The 25,272-nt window shown below is 48.9% G+C and overlaps 2 protein-coding genes across 3 annotated transcripts in view; one reads left to right on the top strand and one right to left on the bottom strand.

The window, feature by feature from the left end:
* The window catches only part of TCIRG1 (T-cell, immune regulator 1, ATPase, H+ transporting, lysosomal V0 subunit A3), a 9,417-nt gene extending 9,028 nt beyond the window's left edge, over positions 1 to 389 (top strand). The window contains exons 18-19 of the mRNA XM_006860837.1: positions 55 to 232; positions 311 to 389. Coding sequence (XP_006860899.1) covers positions 55 to 232; positions 311 to 389 — 257 coding nt within the window. The remainder of the gene's footprint in view (positions 1 to 54; positions 233 to 310) is intronic.
* A 2,263-nt stretch (positions 390 to 2,652) lies between these two features.
* Positions 2,653 to 25,272, bottom strand: part of CHKA (choline kinase alpha) — a 59,928-nt gene continuing 37,308 nt past the window's right edge. Inside the window, exons 3-12 of one of the 2 annotated variants that reach the window (XM_006860835.1) lie at positions 25,042 to 25,095; positions 17,721 to 17,834; positions 16,752 to 16,885; positions 16,314 to 16,415; positions 15,042 to 15,100; positions 13,403 to 13,490; positions 12,951 to 13,059; positions 7,702 to 7,808; positions 6,534 to 6,615; positions 2,653 to 2,712 (exon numbers count right to left, since the gene is read on the bottom strand). In XM_006860835.1, coding sequence (XP_006860897.1) covers positions 2,653 to 2,712; positions 6,534 to 6,615; positions 7,702 to 7,808; positions 12,951 to 13,059; positions 13,403 to 13,490; positions 15,042 to 15,100; positions 16,314 to 16,415; positions 16,752 to 16,885; positions 17,721 to 17,834; positions 25,042 to 25,095 — 909 coding nt within the window. The remainder of the gene's footprint in view (positions 2,713 to 6,533; positions 6,616 to 7,701; positions 7,809 to 12,950; positions 13,060 to 13,402; positions 13,491 to 15,041; positions 15,101 to 16,313; positions 16,416 to 16,751; positions 16,886 to 17,720; positions 17,835 to 25,041; positions 25,096 to 25,272) is intronic. The other variant, XM_006860836.1, reaches the window with a different exon arrangement.

Genomic DNA, 25,272 nt, shown 5'->3' with positions numbered 1-25,272 from the left:
GGGCAGCAAGGAGGGGTCCTTGGCAGCCCTCCCCTGGTATCATGTCCCCCACAGAGCTGTCGGAAGTGCTGTGGGCCATGGTGATGCGCGTGGGCCTAGGCATGGACCGTGAGCCGAGTGTGAAGGCAGCCGTGTTGGTGCCAGTCTTCGCCGGCTTTGCTGTCCTCACTGTGGCCATCCTCCTGGTGATGGAGGGGCTCTCAGCCTTCCTGCATGCCTTGCGGCTGCACTGGTGAGTGCCAGGCGGGGGAGGAGGCGGTGGAGGGGGGTAGGTAAGGCCCCCTCACCACTGCTCCTCTCCTGCCCTCAGGGTAGAGTTCCAGAACAAGTTCTACTCAGGCACTGGTTACAAGCTGAACCCCTTCACCTTCACCGTGGAGGATGAATAGTGTCCCTGTCCCCCCCAAACATCGTGGGCCTATCCTCCTTCCCCATTTGTACCTAACTGCAGCCAAGGAATAAAGAGGGAAAATGACCTAGGAATTCTGTTTCGGTTCTATCTGTTCTGGAGACCTGAGCCTGTCCCCCATGGTGCCTTGGCATTGCATTAGGATCTGGGCCCAGAGGTGGCCGCAGCCCCATTATCAGTAAGTGGACGGGCTGTTTTCAGCACTTTCAGCTCAAGATGTCTTCCCAGGTAGGGGGCAGGGGTGTGGGAGTGAACACATCTGTGGATTTATACAAACTGGGTCTGTATGGACACTCAGAGCAGAGGGTGGTGCCTGTCATGAATGGGGTCATTGCTTGGCACTGGGCCCCAGGGTCTCAAGGTGCCCAGAGGTGGATGGAGAACAGCTGGTGTCACTCTGAAGGCAAGCACTGTCCCCAGGAGCTGAGACATCACCAGGGAAGGCTTACAGCGTGGAGAGAGGGCAGACCATGAGCACCAGCCCCAGCCCATCTTCCTGCTCCCCTGAACTGCACCCCACACAACAGGCTGCAAATGGTTCTTCCAGAGGGAGGCCCAAGACACAGGGCAGCAGTGCCTGTCCCTTGGGTCCTGGGTGCTTCCCACAACAGTTACATGGATCTGAGGTGGCAGTGAAGCTTGGGCTGTGTGTGGTCTGGATGGATCCCGTCCAGCTTCCTGGGAGGGAGGGTCCTGGGGCTTATCCAGCAAAGGGAAGAGTAACCTGCCTGGCAGCTTTGGGGAGGAGACAGCTGGTACCCACTGGGCACAGCCAGTGACCAAACTCCACTGAGCCCTGCTTAGGAGCCAGGTGAGTGTGCAGACACAAGAATGAACGGTGTCCGAGGAAGAGCCTGAGCCACTGGAGATGGACAAGCCCGAGAGAATGACTTGGGGGAAGGAGGAGGGGTTCAGAAAAGGGTACCATGAACTTGGGGTGTTTAAGGACAGGGGCTGGGAAGGTGGGCAAGGCCAGCCGTTTACCCCAGGCCACAGTCACTGTCCTTCACTCCTCCACCTCCCTAGAGAAACCTGCATGGGGGTAGCTTTTTGGGACTCCATGAGAGGGGCCCTGGGAGGGGGGAGTGGGGGCCCAGTGAACCCCTACTTGGAGCAGCCCTGGTGGGCATACGATGGAGAATGACTTTGAGATGGGGGCAGGCAGGCAGACAGGAAGTACCAGGAGACATCCAAGAGAGACAGTGTAAGGTCTGGCTTTCAAGTCTTTTATTATTCATATAGTACAGTCTCTGTAGTAGCAGAAATGTATGCACAAAAAAACGCATTACGTTCAGATTGGAAAAAAAAATCTAAGTTCATCCTAAAGGGGTTATTTTACACATGACTTCACATCTGTCTCTCCCAGCACATACAGGACCCAGCTCCCAGGTGTCACCAGGAGGGGCACTGTGGAACAGGCCACCTGCGAGCGCCAGGGCCAGGCTGCCTCCCACCCCCAGCATACCAGTCCCAGGGAGCCCTGGGATGAATGGAGAGGCAGGGAGGTCCAGGAAGACCGGGACCGGGGATAGGGGTGGAGGGTGGACGGGTACACACCAGCAGGTTCCACACAGCCTCCGTGGCTGGAGTTAACAAAGCAGATTCCATTGGAGGGCCTGGCAAAGCTGCTTTCCAGCTCGCTGCCCCTCCCTGTGTGGGGGGTGAACCAGCAGGTTCCTGGGGACTGGCAGGGGATGGCCACAGCTGGATGCTGTGCTGGTTAAGGCCTGGGACGGACTTCACAGTATGTATGCACTGTCGTGTGCAGGCCCGGTCCCCTTGGAGGGAGTAGTGTCTACGGCACACTTACCACAGAGAGCCTGGTCCCAGTGGTCAGCAGCAGCACATTCATTCAAGAGGTGGAAAACCAACAGTGACAAAAACCAGACAGCAGCTCCAACAGCCCTGCTTACTCTTCGTTATGTCTGAGGAAAGCTTGAGGCCCCAGAGGACAGGCCTTCTCAAGATTAAGAGGATTGTGAGATGTTGCACTATTGCACTATTACACTAAGTTTCTGCTTCCGAAGCTCGTCTCCCGAGTGAGTCCTAGTGAAATCGTAAACATGAAAGAAATGTTACTCAGTTTTAATACAGTCTTTAGTATCATACACATCTGGGCTCTGGAGCGAGGTCAAAGCCTTCTGGCTGCAGGTACAGGAAGTAGTCAGAACAGAGAGAGAGCCTTGTCCAGCTGCTTCCGGAGAGTGGGCCAGCGGTGAAGGGTGAAGTGTGGCTGCCCACACTCATACCCCGAGCTTCCTCTTCTGGTCAAAATAGGCATCAAACCTTGCTTGGGCATAGTCCTACAAGACAGCAAACAGAAAGCAGGTTCAGCAAGGTCCTGCTTGCCCGGACCCTACCTGCATCCACCCCAAGGCCCAGGGCAGGACCCAGGAGGGGTTCACTGTGTCACTGTGCTCCCAGGAGCCCTATCTTGCCTTCAGCATCTCACACCTTCATACCTCCATGCTACCCAGAGCCAGCTCAGTCACCTTGGCCAACCCAGTCCTGCCAATGGAGACAGGACTTCCTGGCTAGACACTTGGTGTCTGTTGTTGCTCATCATCCCATCTGCCCTGACTGCAGAGGGCAGCTGGCTGAAGTAAAGGCTCCTCCTCTTTTAAATCAGTCGATGGACACCTGGGCCACTAGCAAGGCCACGAAGAGGGTGGAGCCTGTTCCCTGGGACCATCTGCAGCACCATGACTAAAATGTTTGCATTTTCATATAGGCTTTAGAGTCAGTTTTCAATTTCTACCGAAAAAACGGGAGAGGTTTCTGAGCGGGACTGTGGAGAAGACTCTAGAGCCCAGTTTGGGGGGAGTGGACACTGGAATGCTGAGTCTCTCAATCTGTGTTATGAAGATCAAGTCGGTTCTGACACACAGCAAGCCTGTAAGGACAGAGCAGTGCCCTAGAAGGGTTCCCAAGGCTGAAAACCTACAGAAGCAGATTGCTTCGCCTTCCTCCTGCAGTCAGTGGAGGGTTTCAAACCACTGTCCTTGTGACAAGCAGCCCGGTGCTTAACCACTGCACCACCAAGGATCCTCAAACACGGGCTATTGCTCCATGGATTTAAGGCTTTTCCCTTAGCAATGTTTTGTAGTTTTCAGTGAACTCTTGCACGTTAAAAAAGATCCCTGAACATTTCACTTTTTTTTTCTCCTTTATTCTGTTAATATGCTACCTCAAATGATAAGTTAACTTTGTATCCTGGCATAAGTGTCACGTGCTCACAATGTATTTATTCTTTTATAGATACTGACCAACTTCTGATAAAGCATTTTGTGTGTGATGTTCAGGAAGAACCTTCTTGAGATGGCTTTTTGGTGTCAGTGTAATGCTGGCTCATCACACGGGTGGGGGATGTGCAGGATTGACCCTCTTCCTTTTTACTGTTTGATGTTCTTCATCAGTGAGGTCCTGTATCCATCACCAGAGACTGCTCTCTCCTGACCACACCCAAAGTAGGAGACCAAGTCTGGCCATCCTGGTTTCTAAGGAGCGTTCTGGAAGTCCATGGTAGTTTGTTTGTTCTTCTGGAAGTCCATGGTAGTTTGTCTTCTGGAAGTCCATGGTAGTTTCAATATTCTTCGTCGACACTGCTGCTGTTGTTAAGTGCCGTTGAGTCAGTTCTGACCCATAGACCCTGTACAGCGTTTCTGAGGCTGTAAATCTTTACAGGAGCGGCTGGTAGTTTTGAACTGCTGACCTTAAGGTTCGACGCCCGATTCGAAACCACTACGCTACCAGAGCTCCTTATATCCGACAAATTCTGCAGTCAACTGTTTTCATTGTAATTCAGGCTAAAATGTTTTCTAATGTTCCTAAAATGAAATTTCTTAGTTGACCTAAAAGTTCATTTAGAAGTATACTGTTTAATTTCCAAATAAACTTTGAGTCATGACTTTGTTGTGATCAATTTCTAATTCCAGTACAGTCAGAAAAACTCTTCTGTATTATTTCAATTATTTAAATGTACCGAGACCTGGACGATGGCCCAGTACTGGGGTCTATCTTGATGAAGTGTCTGTGTTTGTTTGTTTGTAAATACTGCACATTCTACAACTGACGGGTAGGATGTTTTATTTTCATTAGGTCAAGTCAGTTATCCCATTTTCTTGTTGGTTTTGTTTACTGTCTCTATCCATGACAGATACAGCAGTGTGGTCATCTTTATGTCTCAGGTTCTGCTTCATGTCTCTTGAAGGCAGGTCCGTGCACATCTAGGCTTTCCTGTGTTTTCTTGATGACTGATCCCGGCACCACAGGATAAGCACTCCCCCTTAAGGTCAACTTAAGGTTGGTAGTTCACACTTATCAGCAGTGCTCCTTATAAACCCTATACAGGGTTATTATACGTTGGAAGTGACTCAACAGCACTTAACAGCATTATGATGAAATAACCTAATTTCTCTCTGAAGTCTGCTTTGTCTTATGGGTAAATACCAAGTAGAGGAATTGCTGGATCATAAGGTATTTCTATTTCAAGCCTTCTGAGGAAGTGCCCTATTGCTTTCCAGAGAGGCTGGACCGTTTTTGCAATCACACCAACAATGTAGGAGAGGTCCCAGTCTCTCCACATTCTCGCCAGCATTTATTGTCCTCTACTTTTATCTTTAATCTTATTGCTGGTGTGAGATGATATCTCATTGTTGTTTTGATTTGCATCTCTCTAATGGCTAGTGGCACTGTGGGTTAGTGCACCAGACTGCAAAGCCATTTAAACTGCAAGGTTGGCAGTTCAAGCTCACCAGCTACTCCTCGGAAACCCTACACAGGGTCGCTATGGGTTGGAACAGACTCAATGGCACTTAACAACAACAATAACAATGGCTAGTGACCGTGCACATGTTTAATTGGGTTATTTGTCTTTTTCTTGTAGAGGTGTTGTAGTTTCCTATATATATTTTAGAACTGAGTCCCTTGTCTGATGTTTTCCCATCTGTGGGTCCCTTTTTACTCTGCTGGTGAAGTCTTTTGATGCATATAAATTTCTGATTTTTAGGATATCCCACCCATTGATTTTGTCTACTTTTGTTTGTGTAGTTTTCAAAATGTTTGGTAGTCTGTATTCCCTGAATTAGTGCCCTCACATTTGTCCCTACTTTTTCATTGATGGCCTTCAAAATTTTGGGATTCACAGATAGGTCTTTAATCAATGCTGATGCTGAGTTGGTTTTTGTATAAGGTGTGAGGTGATGGTCTAGTTTCAATCTTTTGCATATCACTTTCCAATTCAGCCAGCACCATCTGTCGAAGAGACTACCCCCCCCATCCCATGCAATATATTTAGGTACTTTGTAAAAAAAAAATCAGTTGCCTATATGTGGATGGGTTCATTTCTGGACTCTCGATTCTGTTCCATTAATCAATGTATCTTTCATTGTACCCGTACCAGGCTGTTAAAATCTGCTTTGTCGTACAGTATCATCTGGCCATGTTCCAAACCTGCTCTAAAAACCCACTTTTACTCTTCTTTCTTTGCCTAGTAACATCTTTGTATTACCCAGCCTTCTGACGAGGACCAGAAGCCAGCCTCCTAGGGAACCAAGGTGGCTACAATGGACGAGTATCCCGGCACCTGTTAATCTGTGTCCATCTACCCACTCCATCACCCACCACTCATGACAGAGCCAAGGCAAGTGTTTGTCTTCATGAAGGGCAGTCTCCAGGCTGGGGGATCACAGCCTCGGTCACAAACTTGCCCACAGCTAACGGGAGATCAAATCAACAACCATCCGATCAGCTAGAGAATGAGACCGGAGCAGTCAACGATGAAAACCATTTGCAGCAAGAGGTAGGAGCCACCCCAAGCCCCACTCAGTGTCTCTGGTGCCAGAAGGACAAGAGGTCCTTTAAGGTCAGGATTTCCCCGGTCTCCCCCCCAGAAGCCTCAGGACCACACAGCAGTTGTTGAAAGCAGGGCAGGTGGGTCCTGTGGGCTCGGGGCTGAGGAGACTGCATCGGTGAGAGATGCTCAACACCACGTAGCTTCCCAGCGGTGAGCCGCACTGGCCTGGCTCTGGGCACCAGTGTCACCAGGTCACAACAATCCCTGTATACAACAGTCCCGTCCACTGTAGCTCTGGAGTAGAAGAGGAAAAACCACCGCAAAACATACCATGTACCCAAATTCAATAGATGAAATCTTGGCCTGTACGATGGACCACAGTCCCCAGAAGAAATGGGATGCAAGGGCAAACCTGGAATTACAAAAGCAAGAATTGCACGTGAGAACGATGAAGCCCTTTCATGCTCACTGTACAATTAACTCTCTATCCCACAGAGAGGCCAAGCTCTCCTCCAAAGACGACCTTGGGGGTTCACTCAGTGAGCCTTACCAAACCCTTGTCTGGTGCTGCCCCTTCTGCCGGACTTTTCTTCCACCTCCATGCTTCTATCTGCACCCCCCTCAAGACAGATAGGAAGACCCACACTGCAGGGGAGTCAGGGAGTGGGCAAAGATGACAGCATGCTCAGGGAGGGGACCATGAACAGACAATTGTGGCCAGCAGTGGGGTAGACAGAGCACTCAAGGAGGGTCCAAGTTCAACAGCCAATTTACTGGACAGCCCCACAGGAGGCGGAGCCCTAAAGACCAGGACTATCCCACGAGTGTGACACAACAGGGAGCTCTCTTTTTGACACCTGTGCAGAACCTGGTTGCTTCTGGGGCCAGGCTTTAGGAAACCCAAGCATCGTGCTAATGGTGAGAAGACAGAAGAGAGGCAAGATTAGAACCAGTGCAGCACAGGCTCTGTTTGATCATTTTCTAGGAGAGACCAGGCACAGGAACATACAGAATGGTGCTCATGCCAACAGACATTTGCCTAGGACACAGCGTGAGAGTCTGAAGTCTGAGGGTCTGGGAGGCAGAGCTTTGGTATATGGGAGTCTTTTTGGTTGTTGATTTTAGAGTTTGGAATCCAAGACAAGCAGCATGACTTCCTTGTCCACCAAATCCCCTCAATTTGGAAGGCTCTGGGCAATCTCAGCCACCTCGCAAAAGTACCAAATGTTCTACTGTGACAAAGTGCAGGTCCTAGAAACCTACGGCTATGAAGCAGCACCGAAGCCACCCGTAACTGCTGCTGACTCGGTGCTGACTAATGGTGATCCTGTCTAGGGTTTCCAAAGAGCAGCTGGTGGGTTTGAACTGCCGATCCTGTGGTTAACAGCCCAGTGCTGGTCCGTGGCACATCAGGACTCCCTAATTGGCCGCAGGAATGCCAAATATAGCCTATTGGAAAGGTAAGTGATCTTTACAAATAAAAAAAGGTAACAATTACCTGTTGACTTCAACCAACATTTCGTCTTCTATAGTGGACTTTTCTTCATTACTGAGGTTCTCAAATTCACCTTGGAAGGCAGCCAAGTAATGAGAAAGAAAATGGAGCTAAAAACCAATAAACAAATAAAAGGAATTATGTGATGTTTGTTGTTGTAGTTAAGTGCCATTGAGTCAGTTCTGATTTATAGAAACCCTGTATAGGGCTTCCCTGGAGCAGCCGGTGAGTTTGAACCCCAAAATTGACTTTGTGGTCAAGTGCTTCTCCTCCAGCGCCACCAACAATTGCCGTGAGGCCTACACACCCAGAGTGGCCTCACTGGATGGCAGCGAGGAGTGCCAAGGCAACTGCTGTTGCTCCCTGCAGGCGCAGGCCTTCGGAAAGCTGCCTTATAGCATTGCTGCTGGTGGTGTGGCACTCAGTCTGGACTTACAATGACCCTGTGTATGGTTTCTGAGGAGAAGCTGGTGCTTGGAACTCCCCACCACCTTGCAGTTAGTAGTCCAGTGCTTATCCGACAGCACCACACCAGGACTCCAGCCTGAAGCACCATTTGATGATCTGTACTGTTTTCAGCCAACACTCATCTGTAAGTTTGTCATACTGTGATGGCTTGTGTGTCACTGTGATGCTGGAAGCTATGCCCCCGGTATTTTAAATACCAGCACAGGGTCACCCATGGTGGACAGGTTTCAGTGAACTTCCAGACTAAGTCTAAGATGGAGAGGTGTACGACTTCTGAAAGTTTATGAGTAGCAGTGGAACACTGTAAGATAGAATGCTGGAAGACGAGACCCTCAGGTGTGGAAGGCACTCAGAATACGATTAGAGATGAGGTGCTTCCTGAAAGTAAGAGTTGACTGTGATGATGCAAATGGAGTAAAGCTTTGGGGACTTTCAATTGTTGATGAAGCATGAATTAAGGACAAACAACTTTAACATCAATCAGAACATGGAAGGTATAAAGTATTAAGCTAGGAAAACTGTCAAAAACGAATCAGAACACATAAAGACTGACTTCCTATGAGCTGAAATAAACTGGTACTGGACATTTTGAATCTGAAAATTATATGGTTTACCATGCCGGGAATGACAACTGAAAAGGAAGGATGTCGCATTCATCATCATAAAAACAAACAAACATTTCAAGATACATCTTGAAGTACAATGCTGTCTGTCATAGACCAATTAATAGCAATGTTATTCACAGTTACACAACAATAACTAAACCAGTGACAATGAAATTTAAGAATCCTACCAACTTCTTCAGTCTGAAATTGATCAAATATACAATCAAGATGTATTGATAATTGCTGGTTATTGGAATGCAAAGGTTGGAAACAAAAGAGTAAGGGTCAATAGTTGGAAAATATGGCCTTGATGATAGAAATGATGCTGGAGATCACATGATAGAATTTAACAAGATCAATGTCCTATTGGTCTTACTGACTATGCAAAGGTTTTCAATTGTGTAGGTCACGGCAAGCTGTGGACAACAATGCAGAGAATGAGTATTCCAGAACACTTCATTATGCTCATGAGAAACCTGTGCACAGACAAGAGTCAGCTGTTTAAACAGAGCAAGAGAACACTGAATGGTTTAAAATTAGGAAAGCTGTGTGACAGCGGTGTATTCTTTCACCGTACTTATTCAATCTATATGCTGAGCAAATAATCCAAGAATCTGGATTATCTGAAAAAGAACATGGCACCAGGACTGGGGGGAAATTCATTAAGAGCCTGCAATAGGCAGATGAATACAACCTTGCTTGCTCAAAGTGAAGAGGACTTAAAATATTTACTGATGAAGATCAAAGACAACAGCCTGGTATGGGCCGTACACCTCAATGTAAAGAAAACAAAAATGCTCACCACTGGACCAATAAACAACATCAAGATAATGGAGAAAAGACTGAAATTGTGCTCAGATCAACCATCAGCACTCATGGAAGCAGCAATCAAGAAATAAAAACTATATATTACATGAGGCAAATCTGCTGCACAAGGACCTATTTAAACTGTCAATTTAAGGACTAAGACGCTCCTGACCCAAGCCATGGTATTTTCAATAACCTCATATGCATGTGAAAGTTGGACAATCAATAAGGAAGACAGTAGAAGAACTGATGCATTTGAGTTGTGGTGTTGGAGGAGACTGACAAAAGAACAAATCAATTTGTGTTGGAATAATTACAGCCAGAATGTTCTTTAGAAGCCAGGATGGTGAGACCTTGTCTCTCATACTTTGGACATATTATCAGGAGAGACCAGTCCCAGGAGGAAGACATTATGCTTGGTAAAGCATAGGATCAGTGAAAAAGAAGAACCCCCTACCAAGATAGACTGGCACAGTGAAAGCAACAATGAGCTCATGTGTACCAACTGTGAGATGGGCGCAAGACCAGGGCAGTTTCCATGTGTTTGGCACAGGGTTGCTATGAGTCAGAACTGACTCGATGGCACCTAACAACAACTGTACAAAGCTGAGAGCTGAAAGTTAGAAACGCTGATGGACTTGATGTGGAGTTGTTGGCAAGACAGGTACTGGAAACTTGTGACTAATGCTACTGAGATAGGGAGCCTGGGAGCATCATCTTTCTAATTTCATCTGCAGTTTGAATTCTGCTGCCGCAACTCAGAGAAGAGAAGCCTAGTCAGATGGGCTGGCGCTCCCTCCCTCACCTCGTGTTTGTCAGTGGGGAAGCTGGACCAGTCAACAAAAGGGTTCCTGCCAACTTTGGGAGGCCACCATGATTTGAAAATACGTGTGGAGTTCCCACATTGTTTTCCAGGCAAGACATGCCAAAATATCAAAGAACAAATATTCTCCATGTTATGTACATGTGTTACATAAACAAAAAGGGAGTGAACTACACAGCTTATTCTAGACTTTTTCATTCCAAAATCAAACAGAAATAGTAAATTTAAGAACGACATCATAGGTCCATTTCATATATGAACACAGGCATAGAACTCTTATTAAACAGCACTTAACTGGATCCAACATTGCAAAGTATCACAACTCATTTAAATAAGAGTTTGTCTCAGGAAATCAAGGATGGTTTAACACTTTCAAATATCTCTTCGGTGGATTAAAAGAAAAACAAGAGGTTTACACCATTCGATGTAGAAAGGTTATCAGCACGGAATACCAAAGATGTTTACCCGTATGCTATTGACTTTGCAAAGGGATTTCAGTAAAGAAATAATTCTGTTTTGGAAGAAGTACAGCTTGAATGTTCTTTGAAGCAAAGATGGTAAGACTTCGTGTCACGTACTTTGGAAAGAGCATCAGCAAAAAGAGGAAGACCCTGATCCAGATGAACTGTCAGGACAGCACCTGTCACATAGCAGGAACTGTGAGGACGGCGCAGGACCTGGCAATCTGTGGTGCATGGGACTGCTAGAGTCAGAGCCGACTCGATGACACTTAGCAAAACGGCACGACAATTTCTCTTCATTCCAACCAGCAGCTGTTAACCCTGACTCATGGTAACCTCTCGTATGTCAAGAGTAGAACTGTGCTCCTTCACAGGCTTTTCAGTGACACTTCAGAAGTAGATCACGAGGCCTATCTTCCAAGGCACCTCTGGGCAGAACCTCCAAGCTCACCATCTGTACAAGGCAGGAATTCCTGCTGCTGTACGCGCTCTTCCCCTGGCTGGACAGTCCTACTCTCCCTCACTGTCCCCCACCCCTCCCTTCCATGTCATCTGACTCTGAGGTCCAGAAGCATCCAAGTCAACGCTGCTTTGGGCACACAAAGTTCACCACCACTGACTTTCAAATATGGCAGGGTCCACATCTGAAGAGCCCTCCCGCCGGGGTTACCTACAAGCATCTGTGCCCATCTCACCCTGGACCTGTGTGCAATGCTTCTGACCGACCGGGGAGAGGCTACGGCAGGGAGACACTAGGGCTGGTGGTGCTGGGCCAGGCACAGGCTCAGAGGCAAGGCAGGCAGGGTGCCCAGAAAGGAGTGTCCCCAAGAGGTGATGCTCCACCCAGCCCCGGGCCTCCCTCCCACATGAGCCAACACTGTAGTGCCCAGAGGACTGCTTCTCTCAGCTCGGCACTGCATCAACACAGGAAGGCCAGTGGCCTCCAGCGAGCAAGCCTGAAAGTGGAACAGACCAGAGGAGCTACAGAGAAAACGGGCCTCTGGGGTCTAAATGTCGTGCCTGCTTCTATGTGGCACAGAAAAAAACCCAGCACTCAAATCAAAATATTCCAGACATTTAAAAAGGCCCTCTTCTCTCTCTTACCTGCCAGCATGGAATGACCCTAAACCAGAAATATCCCCTGGAAGTCTGCTTAAAACCAACAGCATTCTCACTAACAAGTACAGAATGCCTGCCGTGAGCTCGTGCTCTTTAACAACAGGCTGCTGTTGTCGTTGTGTGGTGGAGTCGGTTCTGACTCACCACGACCCTGTAGAACAGAGAAGAACGGTGTCACAGGGTTCCCAAGGAGTCTGTTTCCAATCACATCGAGTGTGTGTGCAAGCTAGACAGACATCAAGGAAGACCAAAAGGACAGATGAAGAATACTGAAAGTACCATGGACTGCCAGCTGAACAAACACATCTGTCTTGAAAGCAGTACAGCCAGAATGCTACTTGGAGGCAAGGAGGGCAAGACTTGATCTCACAAAGATACTTCAGACATGTGATCAGAAGGTACGAGTCCCCAGAGCATCACCTCTTGTGGGAACTCCCTTCTGACCTCTACGCATGTGCCCGGCCCAGCATCATCAGCCCGAGGACATCATGCTGGGTAAAGTAGAGGGTCAGTGAAAAAAGAATTGAGAGAGACCCTCAGAAAGATGATGGCTCCTGGCAAGGCTGGAGCAGGGCCGGGCAGGGTCTCCTAGTGCTGCACTGTGAGGGAGCCCCTGTGAGGAGGAGGAGGCCATCTCCGCAGGAGCACACTGCCAGCTCCTTTCTCCCACAGAGCAGCTGCTGGGGTCCAATTGCTGACCTTTGGCTTAGAACTGGAGCCCTGGTGGCACAATGGTCAGGCAACACTAAACAGGTATCGTCTGAGTTCAAGGTGGGGACAAGTCAGAAAGAACAGTAAGAATGGCGGCAGTGTCACTGGTTGTACACGTAGAAACTGTTGAACTGGTCTAGATACTGATGTCTGTATTTCCAACAAAGCGCTAATCTAAAAACAAGATGTCATTCTAACTCTATGAGATTGACTGAGAGAATTTGTCCCCATCAATTCTATAAAAGACAAGTCTCCTACCTGCTGTTTCTTGGTGGGGTATTTCAGGATGTTTGCTCTGAAAAACGGGTACGTTTCATAGGTGTAGTCATACATCCATTCACAGAAATGATTCCCAATGTCGAATCCCCTGAAGAGAGAGAGAACATAGCATGAGGCAAACGTCTACTCCAGGAGGCCCTAGTTTACAGGGGAAATCCGAGCTAGAGCAATAACATTCGTCCAGAACCAGCGGGAATCCTGAGCGGGATTTTCTGCACATTAAAAAGTTTAGGACGTCTATCCAAGGGGAATGACTCCAGAGCAAAAGCCAATACAGATACTGGGTTTTCAAGGCAGGGGACATGCTGGGCTGCCCATAGAAAACGGTTTAGCTTCCAGGTAGAGACTGTACCTTCTCTCCTAAGTGCTTCACAAAACTCCCAGAGCAGCCCCACACTGCTAGAATAGCAGCAACTGCTTGCAGGGCCTACCTGTAATTGTAACTGCTATATTCAAAGTCGATGAGCATCAGCCTCTGCTTTTCGGAGCCCCCTTGGTCATCCAGCAGTAAGATGTTACCTGTAAGAGAGTCGGGATCTCGTGTCCTACTCTGTGGTGTGCTGCTTTGTTCACAGTTGGCTCAATTCCATGAAGCTAAGGAATGAATATGGTTCTGACCGTTCCAAGGGGATGCAGCCAGCTATTGATTCTTGGTCACCGTGGACAGGGCACCAGGAGAGGCACCTGTCACCACTGACCTGCAGCACATGGCCTGGTTCTCAGAGAACCCAGTCTTGTGCTCTGTTTTCTAGGAAACACTGTGCTTCCCAGTGCTCACATGCAGTACAAGGGAAATGCCCATTGGCACCTGGAGCTCTGGCCACCCCTGGCACCACCAGCAGCTTTGAGGCCACCACCCATCTGGGAAGCATGAAGAGGGTGCTGGCCTACTGCTTTGTCCCAGTATCTTTATCCTTCCCAACAGGAGGTACCAAGCACGTTCCTACCATAGCATTCCCTTTAGGGTGAACTCTGGGCCCAAAGTGAGCCAGGCGCCAAATTGGCCCACACTCTACAGGGTGCTCAGGGCCTTAAGCACTGCCTCCAACAGTGAAGTAGACAATGAAAACCACCCACAGCAAATGTGGGCAGGGGGAAGCAAAACAGGTGAGGGTCTCTGAAAGGTTTCTGCACTGTCCAGTGCACTCTTCTGTTTCCAGGAGCAATTCACAGGACAGGGAGAGGTAGTAGGCGTCACTAGCAGCCCAGAAAATGGCCACCTCTGCTCTGTCTCCACTTCCCCATCACTTGAGCCAAAGCTCTAAAGCCTGACACCTATGCGGCGGTGATCAGTCCACTTCCAGAAGGGTAAGACACAGAGGCATACACTGTGCTTGACCTGAGACTCCTGTCTCCCATGGGGATTATTCTCAAAATTAGGACTGGTGAGCTGGGCAAGGCAGGGCCTACAGTGATGTCCGCTGCAGCCGGGAAGGGGAAGAACCGTCACACAGAGAGAGGAAGAGGAGCAGCAGCACAACTGGGAGCCAGGCAGGAAATGAAGTTGGAAGGCTAGGTGATGGGCTGGTACATCAAGAGACACTAGGGCATTCGAAGTTTCTAGAGCTAGCATAGGGAACTGAGACAACCGAGGGGATGGAGAGGGGCTTTGCTCGGCTATACCACAGGGTGAAGGGAAAGGGCCAGGACTGGGTTAGGAGGCGATTCTGTGTCTCAACTGTTTTTCTGTAGATTAAAAAGTTCACAGATGCTCCCCGTAAACTTAAACGTGGATAAAACATACATCTTTAAGTTTAAGCCCCACTTCCACCCACAGTTAGTGACTATTCTTTCAGAGGGAAACCAAAAGGCGTGTGCGACTCGCTGTGCTGGGCCTGACACTCGCTTTACGGCGCCAAACCTGCAAGTTCTCCGAGGACCTTCCAACAAAAAGGGCCTCGTTAGGTGACAGCAGTTCTACTGTGATGCAGACCCTAAACGCACAAATAGGACCTGCTTTTTCCTCCTTAATGCAGGCCCACCGGTGATGGACAAAGTGGCATTCCTCAAAAACACTGGAGGCAAATCGTGGCAACAGATGCACAGCCGTGTGAGAAGGACAATTCTTACCTTCTTGACAGTCATTGTGGCAAAACACAACTGGAGATGCAGTGGATTCAAGCAAGGACCTGGGAAGGGAAGGGCTCACTGTTACTCATCAAGCCACTCAGATGCCCCAGGCACCGCAGCCACGCCTCACCGATGCTGCGCTGTTCACAGCTGGTAGAGGTTTGTGACCACCTGGCATTGCGCATATCCACGTCCCATGGAGTTCATTCTCCCGCTTTCACACTTGTCACTGTGCTCCTGCAAACTCACTGGCTAGTCTCATGTCAACGTGACTGCTCTATGCACTGGGAAACCAAGCCGTGTGCAGCTTGCTGCGCCGAGCCTGACATCATAGTTACAGCAGTGGTCACTTTACAGCAGTGGTCCAGTGAGGACCTTCCGCTGAAAATGACACGGTTATGTGGCAACGGTTCTACCGTAATCGGACCCTGAGTGAGTGAGGTGTCCTCCAGCCGGCCCTGGGCACACAATGCTCTGTGGCGAGTGACTCCCAACTTCTGCACTCTCAGGTCATGACCTGCATGGGCTCCCCCATGGCGAGCACTCTCTGTCTACCCAAGCCCACCTAGATCCCTCCATGCTCGTCTTCTCCATTTTGGTCTCCAGTGTCCTTCACAGCACTCATTCCCAGCTGATATGATTTTACGTGTTTGAGTTTTCTGTCTCCCCAGTGAAACGAGCTGTGAGCAGTACGCCCCATGAGAACAGAAGCGTAGTAATGACACCCAGCCCCACCCCAAGGCCCCACTGCAGCTTCTCCTCAGGACACTGGGACCAGGCTGGCCCTGGCCCCCTCGGGCTCATGTGCACCATGTCCTTCATCTGCTCAACTCTGGCTGGCGACCCCACGATTTCCTCTACTGCCCTTGTCACCAAACCATCACCTGGAATTTTACTTCCTCTCCAACACCCCCAACAGACTGACTGAAAAAGTGATAAAACTAACTCAGATCAAAATTCATCTTGTGAAACCACAGTGAAAGTGGACTGCATCTAACATCACAAAACAAAACGTGTATAAAGCGTGGAATGGGAAACTAGTCACACACACATGTATAATCTCCCACATCAATACACACACACACATAATATCCTCCGTCAATGTCCACACACACACATATGTACAATCTCTGCAGTAAACGTCCACACACACGTGCAATCTCCGCAGTAAACGCCAGGCAAAAGGCAGAGCTTCCTTGGCATGGACAGACTGCAGTGTATGCTAACTAAGAATATCCACTACGAAGTCAGACATTGAAACCACTCACTCACCTCAGGTTTTCCATTTCTAAAGGCAGATTGTAACTGAGGAACTGGTGCAGTTTCACTTTGTGTTCCCCGGTAAATTTAATTTTCAGCACTTGATTTAGGTATCTGCCCAAAAAAAGGGGGACACGGGATCAGTGCACAATCCACCAGGCCATCTCCCAATGCCAGGACACCACACAGCAGTGGGGGCACCTCTGTTCCAGGAGGGGACGGGGACACTGCCTTCTAGAAGTCCACTGTCCACTCACCCACCCCTGTGACTTCAGCTCTGATTCAGGGCTGTCTTTAGTACAAGGCAAGAGGGAGTTTGGTCTTGAGCCCCAGGCCACTGGCAGCCCACATTTATCTCTCACTGACCACAGTGGCCCATGTGTTCCTGGAGGGGAGTTCCACGCGCCACCAGTATAAGCCAAGTTCGGACCAAGAAAGCTGAGCTCTTACTTTTCCATTGTTCCAAACAGCCACTTTGGTTCCTTATTGAATGGCATTTTCATACCGTGAAACGTGGCCATTTTCTCAGCGATATCTGCAGAAATATCTGGTAAACTTAATTCTTCAGTGTCCAGTCGTCGGCTCTGGAACAAAAAAGGGTGTTAGAAAATGGCATGTGCCCAGGTCTTAAGAACTTGAAGTCTGTTTTTGTAAGGCATCTAAATCTCACTGAACATATAAAACTCCTTCACAAATAAATTCTTCTACAAATGAGTGTGGTGGGCCACCTCCTGCCAGACACCATGTACGCACGGCATAGCACAGCCTCAAGTGTGCAGGAGACAGTCCTGTGTCCCCGAGAAGCAGACCCCTGAATAAGAGGAGGAATGCCTTTCTCCAATTTCCAAACCTGGCTGGGAGTGAGAAGGCAGGCCATCAAGATTCTGCAACACCAACCAAACAGGCTCCCAGTTGCCTGCTGGTGACAAAGTTAATGAGCATTGGAGTAGCAAGCATCACAGGGCTGGGATGGGGGTGGCGCAGGGTCCTAGTTCACACTTTCACTCATACTCACATGATCCTACAGCCGGGTGTACTGCTGAGTGCAACTGTCCCAGGAAGATAAGAAAGGAAGACCGCCCTTACTTCCTAGAGGCCAGTCCTTGGGATGAGGTAGTAATGTGACAGGCATGTGGGTCAAGGGCAATGGGGCTAGGGAAATTCTAAACAGTGTGAAGATAAATAGATGAGGTAAGCTCAGAGATACACTGAGGGCAGCGGAGAGAGAAGGGGTGAATTCAAGAAAGGTGAGAGGAACAATAAAAAAAAAAAAAATTAAAAAGGAACATTCTAGGGTCAATAGCCTTAGGAGACACTGGAGTGTTATGTCTTGACCTATTTTTAATAATGCAGGCAAGACAGCCAGAAGAAATTGTTTCTCCTTATTTCAGACACAAGCAGCTGGGGGCCACATCTTACCGGAATGAACTGCTCCAGGCGGCCTTGGGGAAAGATCCCATAGAGTTTGGGACCTAGAGCCCTCTCTGCAAGAATGGCGAACATCACACTCTCCAGAACCATGGCCTCAGCCCCCTGAAATGAGAACAACAGGTCAGATAGCCCTCGTGTTTCCATGGGAGCAGGTCATGGGGTCTGCACATCTAGGCTTGCAGGCATCATGGCATTGGGGGTCTGGAAAGGGCAAGATTAAAGCAGGGCATTGGCTCCAAAAACAGAACACCACCCCTCAGCACTTTTGTGGCTCCTAGTTGTGGTCAAGTCTCGTCAAGGTCCCAGCAATCCATTCACCCAGTTCAGGGCCTCTCGTCCTAAGGCTGTGTGCGGCCACTGAGTTTGAGAATCACTGATTCCTATCAGGAGGTCTCTGGCTTTTTGGTCTGAAGAGTGCTGCTCCATAGGGTATTCAAGGCTTCTATTTTCTACCTTCCCACTCAATCTGTAGCCTCTGGAGTTTCACATTTGTCTTCTTGGCAAAATATGAGGCTCAAATGTTGTCTTCAAGTCTGCTAATTAAGCAGAGATCTAGAATCATTTTGCCTTCCCACTCCATCCTTTAAGCTCAAGTCAAATCCATGCCTTAGTCCTCTTTCAAAGCCTTCAGCAGCAAATCACAGCATGAGAGCCCCCACTAGTTGGGGGGAAACGAGCAGAGGGTCATTCTTGTCCAGCGTTGCACCTCCATATCCTCGGGAGCTTTCACACATTTGGATTCCTGGGTCCTGGCCCAAGTGTTTCTCATCCAGCATGTCTGAGGAGGGGTGTGTTCTGACAGGCTTTCCAGAGTCTTCTAAGAAGTGATGGGAGGGAAGTACCCAACACTGCACGAGACCTAGCAGGCTCAAGAGCAGGCCCTCATGTTACAGAACACAAGCCGAGAAATGAGCAGCTCTGAAAGGAAAAGATACTCTCAATGGCTACCAGACCACACGAAAGCAAAAGGTGGAAAGGAAAACGGGTTTGCAGGTAGCTCCCCCTAATTACAGTCTACCCATCAGCCGTGTGAGCCCACAAATCTGTTTCCATCACCTGTACGTGTATAATACAGACCCACTTCAGTCTATCAGGTGAAGGCATTTCGAGCAGAGGCGGGTATCAAGACAGGTCTTTCTAAAAGCCCTAAAGGAGAAAGACAACAGATTGTCCAGGATACACAGCTCCTGTGGCCCTGTCCCATATACACTTCTCCAGTGGTTGAGCCCCCACGTCTCCCAAATGCTCTGTCTCCAGACAGACTCCACTGTGGCCCAGAGAGTGAGGAAGGCTGAACTCGGCACCCAGACAAAGGAATCTGCCAGTCCTGCATCATTTCCAAAGACCTCAATTTCTTCTGGCTGACTGTCCAGAATGCTGCCAGAATGACAGTGCTCTTCAGCTTTCCTCTGCCTAGAACGACTAAGCTGAGGGCATCAAGCAGGCACCGTCCTACACACACGTCTGAAACAGTCCTTCAAGCTTGAAACATCAAACTTTATGGGGTAACTTTTGTTAAGTGCTGTCGAGTTGCCAACTCAAGCAACCCTGTATGAGGTTTCCGAAGGGGCGACTAGTGAGTTTGAAGCACCAACCTTGCAGTTAGCAGTCCAGTTCCTACATCACCACTCCAGGACTTATCCTGTCAGTGAGCTTGACATCGTGTGTGCTGTGTACATCAGAATAAAGGACATGTGGGGCTGACCAGGATAGGCGGAGCTGGGAGAAACTGGGTTCCGGTTCCAGACCACCGCAATACACTGAGTCACACACATTTTGTCTCCCAGTGCAGGAAGAGTCATGTTGTCTGTTAAGTGTGCAATAGCATCACCAATGTCTGAAATACTGTTAGAATGACGAAAACGGACAGAGTGACACCAACCCCCACCCAATGCTCCCCGAGTGGTGCTGTGGGTTCATGTGCCAGACTGCAAAGCCATTTGCATTGTAAGGTTGGTGGTTCAAACTCACCAGTCGCTCCTTGGATACCCTATACAGGATCGCTACGGGTCGGAACCAACTCTACATCACTCAACAAGAACAAACCCAGTCCTCCCAGAATCCAGTCAGCCCCAGTCCCAGACACAGAAGAGACGCTAGAACTTTTCACCTCTCTTTAGAGGGTGATTTCTGAACCCTGTAAATAAGACAGCCCTTCTGTGGCAGTGACTTGGCGTTGGTTTTGACCCACAGTAGCCCTGCTCCACAGGGCTGTCAATCTTTAAGGGATTTCTGAGGCTGTAAATCTTTACAGGAGCAGAAAGCCTCATCTTTCTCCCTCAGAGAGACTAGCAGGTTAGAACTATTAACCAGTAGAGTTGAACTACTAACATCGCAGTTAGCCGTTCAAGATCCACTCACAGCAGGCAGAAGGCAGGGGGTGAGCATGCGGGGCTAGAATTTGGAGAGGAAGGAAATGAGAGGACGCCAAGACACAAGCAGGACAAACATAGAGTGTTAGAGGATGGCAGGCCAGTCAGCATTCATGTCAAACAAGACGCGCTGGTGGTACAGTGGCAGTGATGACTGAAAGGTCGACGGTTTGAGCCCACCAGCCGCTCTGCAGGAGAAAGAGGAGGCAGCCTGTATCTGGAAAGACGGCGGCTTTGGAAACCACGTGGGCAGGTCTACTCGGTCCTAAAGAGTCAGAATCAGGTTTGGCTTTTGGTTTTAAAACTCAAAAACCTTCCTGAGCCGACACAGCTCGAGTGTTGACCAGGGAACAAGGACAGGCCCTGCTCTCTCAGGAAGCCATTAGATTTCGATCAGCATCACAAGTTCAGTGCCGACTGTACCGTGTACCTGTCGCTGTCTCAGGTGCCAGGGTAACCAGAGAGAACAGGGCATATAGGTGGCCCCTCAGGGAGTTCCATGCTAGTAACTGCGGTGGAGGGACAAAGAGGCAGAGAGGGTGGCTGTGTGGCTGGGAGTGGTCCCTGAGAAAGAGGCAAGCTGGTGGGAGAGTGAGGTGGCCCAGAGGTAGGGCAGGGTAATCAGGCCTGGCCCAGGAATCCTCAGCTGTGAACAGAGCCGACATCACCTAGGGAGAGAGTGATGAAGGGACCAGGACAGGACAGGGCTGTTTACCGCCCACAAACACAAGACTTTCCCTCCCAACTATGCAAACATGTTCTAGTATTTCCTACTTATTCTATTAGAAACCACCAACCAACTTTAATTCTTTAAAGTGCACAATGCTCTGCTGTGAGCATCATGTACTTTAAAAAATGATCCATAAAGGATCAAAGTGACACCAGCAACTCCGAAGATGGGCTAGGCGGCCTTAGTAGGGGCAGTGAGGTCATGTGATGGGGAGGCGCAGGTCAGAAATAGCTGCATTTGCCCATGCTTTGTTGCGCATATTCTCCACAACAACAAAGTATGTAAAAGTTAGTCGGAAACAAGGCAAATCCTACCAACAAAAAATGTTGTATATTTCCTGCCTACTAGAGAGCTGAAAGGAGTCCTGGGGTGGCGCGGTGGGTTAATGAGCCAGACTGCAAGTCTGAACTGCAAGGTCGGCAGTCCAAGCTCACCAGCTGCTCCTTGGAAACCCTATACAAGGCCGCTATGGGTCGGAATCGAGTCCACGGCACTTGACAACAAGAGGCTGAAAATCTCGTCACTTGAAAAACTGGTAGAATATGGGTAGGCACAGGAGGGGAGACTTGAGCGAGGGAAGGTGGCATTTCTGGGGGCGGGCTTTCTGTGTCATGAGGTCAGCTGGAAGGTCAGCTAGGAAGAGAAGACCTGTCCATGGGTTTGGCAACATGCAGGGTGTTGCCAAGACAATGAGAATGGCTTCAAGGGAGCTTAGAGCATTGTCAGAGGGAAAGGGAGCAGAGGGGAACTGGAAGGGCAGCTGTTTTTAGTGACTTTTCACTTATCTGTAAAGTGTTATTTCTTTTTGTAAAGGTAGACGTTCTGTAGCAAAAGGAGGGAAGCGGGTGACTTTGCAGCCCAGGAGTGGAGGGCCCTGGGACCATCAAGGTAGAAGAGCAGAGTGCAGGACCCTACCCAGAGAAGCAGTGACCTGAGAGATGGAGGCAGAGACGATGATGTGGAGAGATGGAGTGGCTGGGGACTCTGGACCCAGAGACGGAGAGGGGCTGTGTGCTGATGACCAGGAGGCAGGCTTGCAGGGCATACCCTTTGGTTGGCTGATGAATGCGTGGAGGGGACTGTTAAGCATGGCAATGAAATGATAAATGATAGGATGAATGTAAAGCTAATGTTCTCCCATGTAAACTATCACACAATTCACAATAAAGCTTTTTTTTTTTTTTAAGTGTTATTTCTTTTTTAAAAAGATTACACTTCAGTAGTAAGCTATCAAGGAGCTCTGGTAGCAGCAGGTTACGAGCTGGGCTGCTAACACCAGAAGTTCAAATGTACCAGTTGCTCCTACGGAGAAAGATGAGGCTTTCTGTTCCCATAAAGATTCATAGCCTCAGAACCCCTGAACAGGGCAGACAACCACCACCATCATCACCAATAAGCTTCTCAGTGTCACGAGCTGCTTGAAAAGACAACTCATGCCTGGACTGTTCTTATAGAAAATGAGTAACTTCTTTCAGTTATAAGTTGAGAGGATGTTTTACAAAACACAGCACAAACTCTACTCTTCGTCAAAACCATGAAGCAAACCAAGACGGAGGAACTGTTACAGGCTGGAGGAGACTAGTGCAGTGGTCAAAGCACTTAGCTGCCAACTGAAAAGTCAGCAGTGCAAACCCACCAACCACTGGTTCCATATGAGAATGACATGGCAGGCTGCTTCTGTCCAGATGACAGTCTTGGGACCCCAGGGGGCGGTTCTACTGTCCTGTAGCGTCCCTCAAGTGGGAGTTAACTCCGTGGCAATGGATTTGTTTGGAAGCCAGATGCAACGTGTGATTGTGGTCAGAATAAAAGAGCTTGTTGGTGGAACACTTGTGAAACTCAAGGACGGTCTGCAGTTCAGTTGATCTCCATCCAGGGTTTGATCAGTGCACTGTGGTTATTGGAGCTGGTAAGCATGAGGGGAAGCTGGCCAAGAGGCACACTCCACCAGGAACTCTCTACACAGCTGCAGCTTTGAAGTCCCAAAGGAGTTTGAAATAGCAAGTTAAATGAGCACATGCATATGGGACAGAGCGAGATCAAGCAGCAGGACACACTGACAGGCACCAGGAAATAATGGCTCCATTATCGCCAGTCTAATCGTTTTGAGTCTCCGCTCTGATCTTGTCATCCTCCAGTGGTTTGCCTGTTGCCTCTGGCCAAGTTCCGCTTTCTCCAGAGCAGGGGCTGACACAAGGCCTACCCTCCTTTCAGTCTCCTCCCTTGGCATCCTTTCAGTCTCCTCCCTTGGCATCATTGTCCTTTGTACTTCCTTAACTTTGAACACTTCCCTGTTCAAAAGTAGGGCTTGGGAAGTGACAGCTTCTCACCAGCGGGTACAACAGCAGGCAGGGTGGTTATCACACCTGCAAAGGCCCTGGGGCTGGATGGTGGGGAGGAGGGTACCAGCTCAGGCTGGCCAGAAGTCTTTTACCTCTGCACCACTGAGGAGGATGCTACCCAGCGGACAATTCAGATTAAAGCTCTGGTGACCGAGATGTTCAGAAAACAAGAGCTCATGGAGGGGCTGGAAGCAGACAAAAAAGTCAGCAGAGCTCTGGGTCATGGGAAGCAGCCACCCTGAGAACACCATTGTCTGAGGATGGAGGAGAGCCTGTGCTCAGTCTTGGCCAGCGCAGAGCGGGGGGAGCTGGGCAGAGAGGGTGCCCTGGGGAGATGGGGCCTGGAGAGGAGAATAAGGAGAAATACGAAATGGCTTGAGGGCAGGATGGGCTGCCCCCTCTGCTCCCCAAAAGCCTCAAGAAAATTGTTGTTGTTGTTATGTGCCATGGAGTCGTTTCCGACTCACAGCGACCTTGTACAGAGTTTCCGAGGCTGTAAATCTTTACGGGAGCAGAAAGCCTCATCTTTTTCCCGTGGAACAGCTGGCAGTTCACAGCCCGATTCGTAACCACTATGCTACCAGAGCTCCTTTCAAGAAAATTAGAGCTGGGAATATACTTTGGAGCTAACATCCTGGAGGTCCTGGTAGGCCAACATCTCCAAGAAGAATGTAAAACAATTCAATGAAACGTGGGAGAAATGGACTGCATGGGCTGATCTTGATCTCACCTTCTCTACATTTCTAGTTTTGCTTCATTTGAAGAATTAACATATTGCTGTTTAAGTTATGCCATGAAAATATAAACATACACATTATTAAAATAATGAGTTACTAAACCATGTTGTACAGTACTATCCAAGTGGATCGGAGTCCCAGTGGCTGTGCAGAGCAGCACGCAGCAGTGTCCAGTCCTGCACCCTCCCAGAGTGTTGTGTTCTTCCATGGCAATCCAGCCCAGCCGTCTTCTGCTTTCTGTGCTGACTGACCCTCACTTCCCAAACATCAAGTCCTTCTCCAGAGACTGGCTCCTCATAAAATGCCAAAGTCTTGCCATCCTGGCCTAGAAGGTATATTCCTGCTATATTTTCTTCCAATACCGGTAAGGTCGTTCTTCCAGCAGTCCCTGCGTAGAGTCACCAATGCCCCAACTCAAAGATACCAGTTCTCTTGTCTTCTTTATTCACTGTTCAGCTTTAGCATGCATGAGAAGACTGAAAATAGCAAGGCTTGGATCAGGTGCAAAGTGATAGCTTTGCTTTTCAACCCTTTAAAGAGGCCTTTTGCAGAAGATTTGTTTTACTTATTTTCATGATGTGTGTATGAACAGTAAAACCAGTGTTGTGTGAACACCCTCCCTTACACTCCTGCACCGCCGCTCCAGACTGCCCACTTCTGGGCCGACTCTCAAGGCTCGAGTCCTTCTTGCAGAGATTAGGGTAATACAGCTCACTGGATCTTAGTCTTAGAAGCCTTGCCAACAGGGGCATCACACCCAGGAGACACTGCTGCGTCTCTGGTGGGACAGAGCCCACTTCTCAACCTGGCCAATGGGAGCGCGGGACACAGCGAGCAGCATCAAGTATCACACACACAAGTCATCCCCAGTATCCACCTGTGAGCACCCCAAATGCTGTTTTGATTGTCATGAAGGCCCCACACCGACGACACCCGCACTCCCAATAGGAATCAGGACAGCCCCTGGCCTGCTCAGCTTCACTAAGACAACTCCCAATCGACTATGAATCCTTCCCCTAAGATAGACAGCTGAGAACTTTCCGAGGGCAGAGCTCCGCCATACAGAGCAGCTGAGGTTTGCAACACCAGTTTCTACCTCACAGGTGCAGGGTAGACTTCATTACTTACTTGAAATGCATTTTCTTTCTGAGCTTGCTCGGCTCCCTCTTTATTACAGGACCTCTACGGATGAGAAAAAGCAGACACTTCCGGTGAGTCGGGAGCACTTTGGTACAACATCCCAGCTCTTGCACGGAGGGCAGGCTTATCTGCCCTAGACAGAGTAGCCCCAGTCTGCAACACTAGTACCAACACCTTCGAAATAGCTTTGGTTCTTTAGGAGAAAGGATGTGCCATTGA

This window comes from Chrysochloris asiatica, unplaced genomic scaffold, assembly GCF_000296735.1.
Source record: "Chrysochloris asiatica unplaced genomic scaffold, ChrAsi1.0 scaffold00040, whole genome shotgun sequence".
NCBI classification, from domain to species: domain Eukaryota; kingdom Metazoa; phylum Chordata; class Mammalia; order Afrosoricida; family Chrysochloridae; genus Chrysochloris; species Chrysochloris asiatica.
Note: the sequence above shows the minus strand (reverse complement) of the source record. Positions and strands in the feature narration are given on the sequence as shown.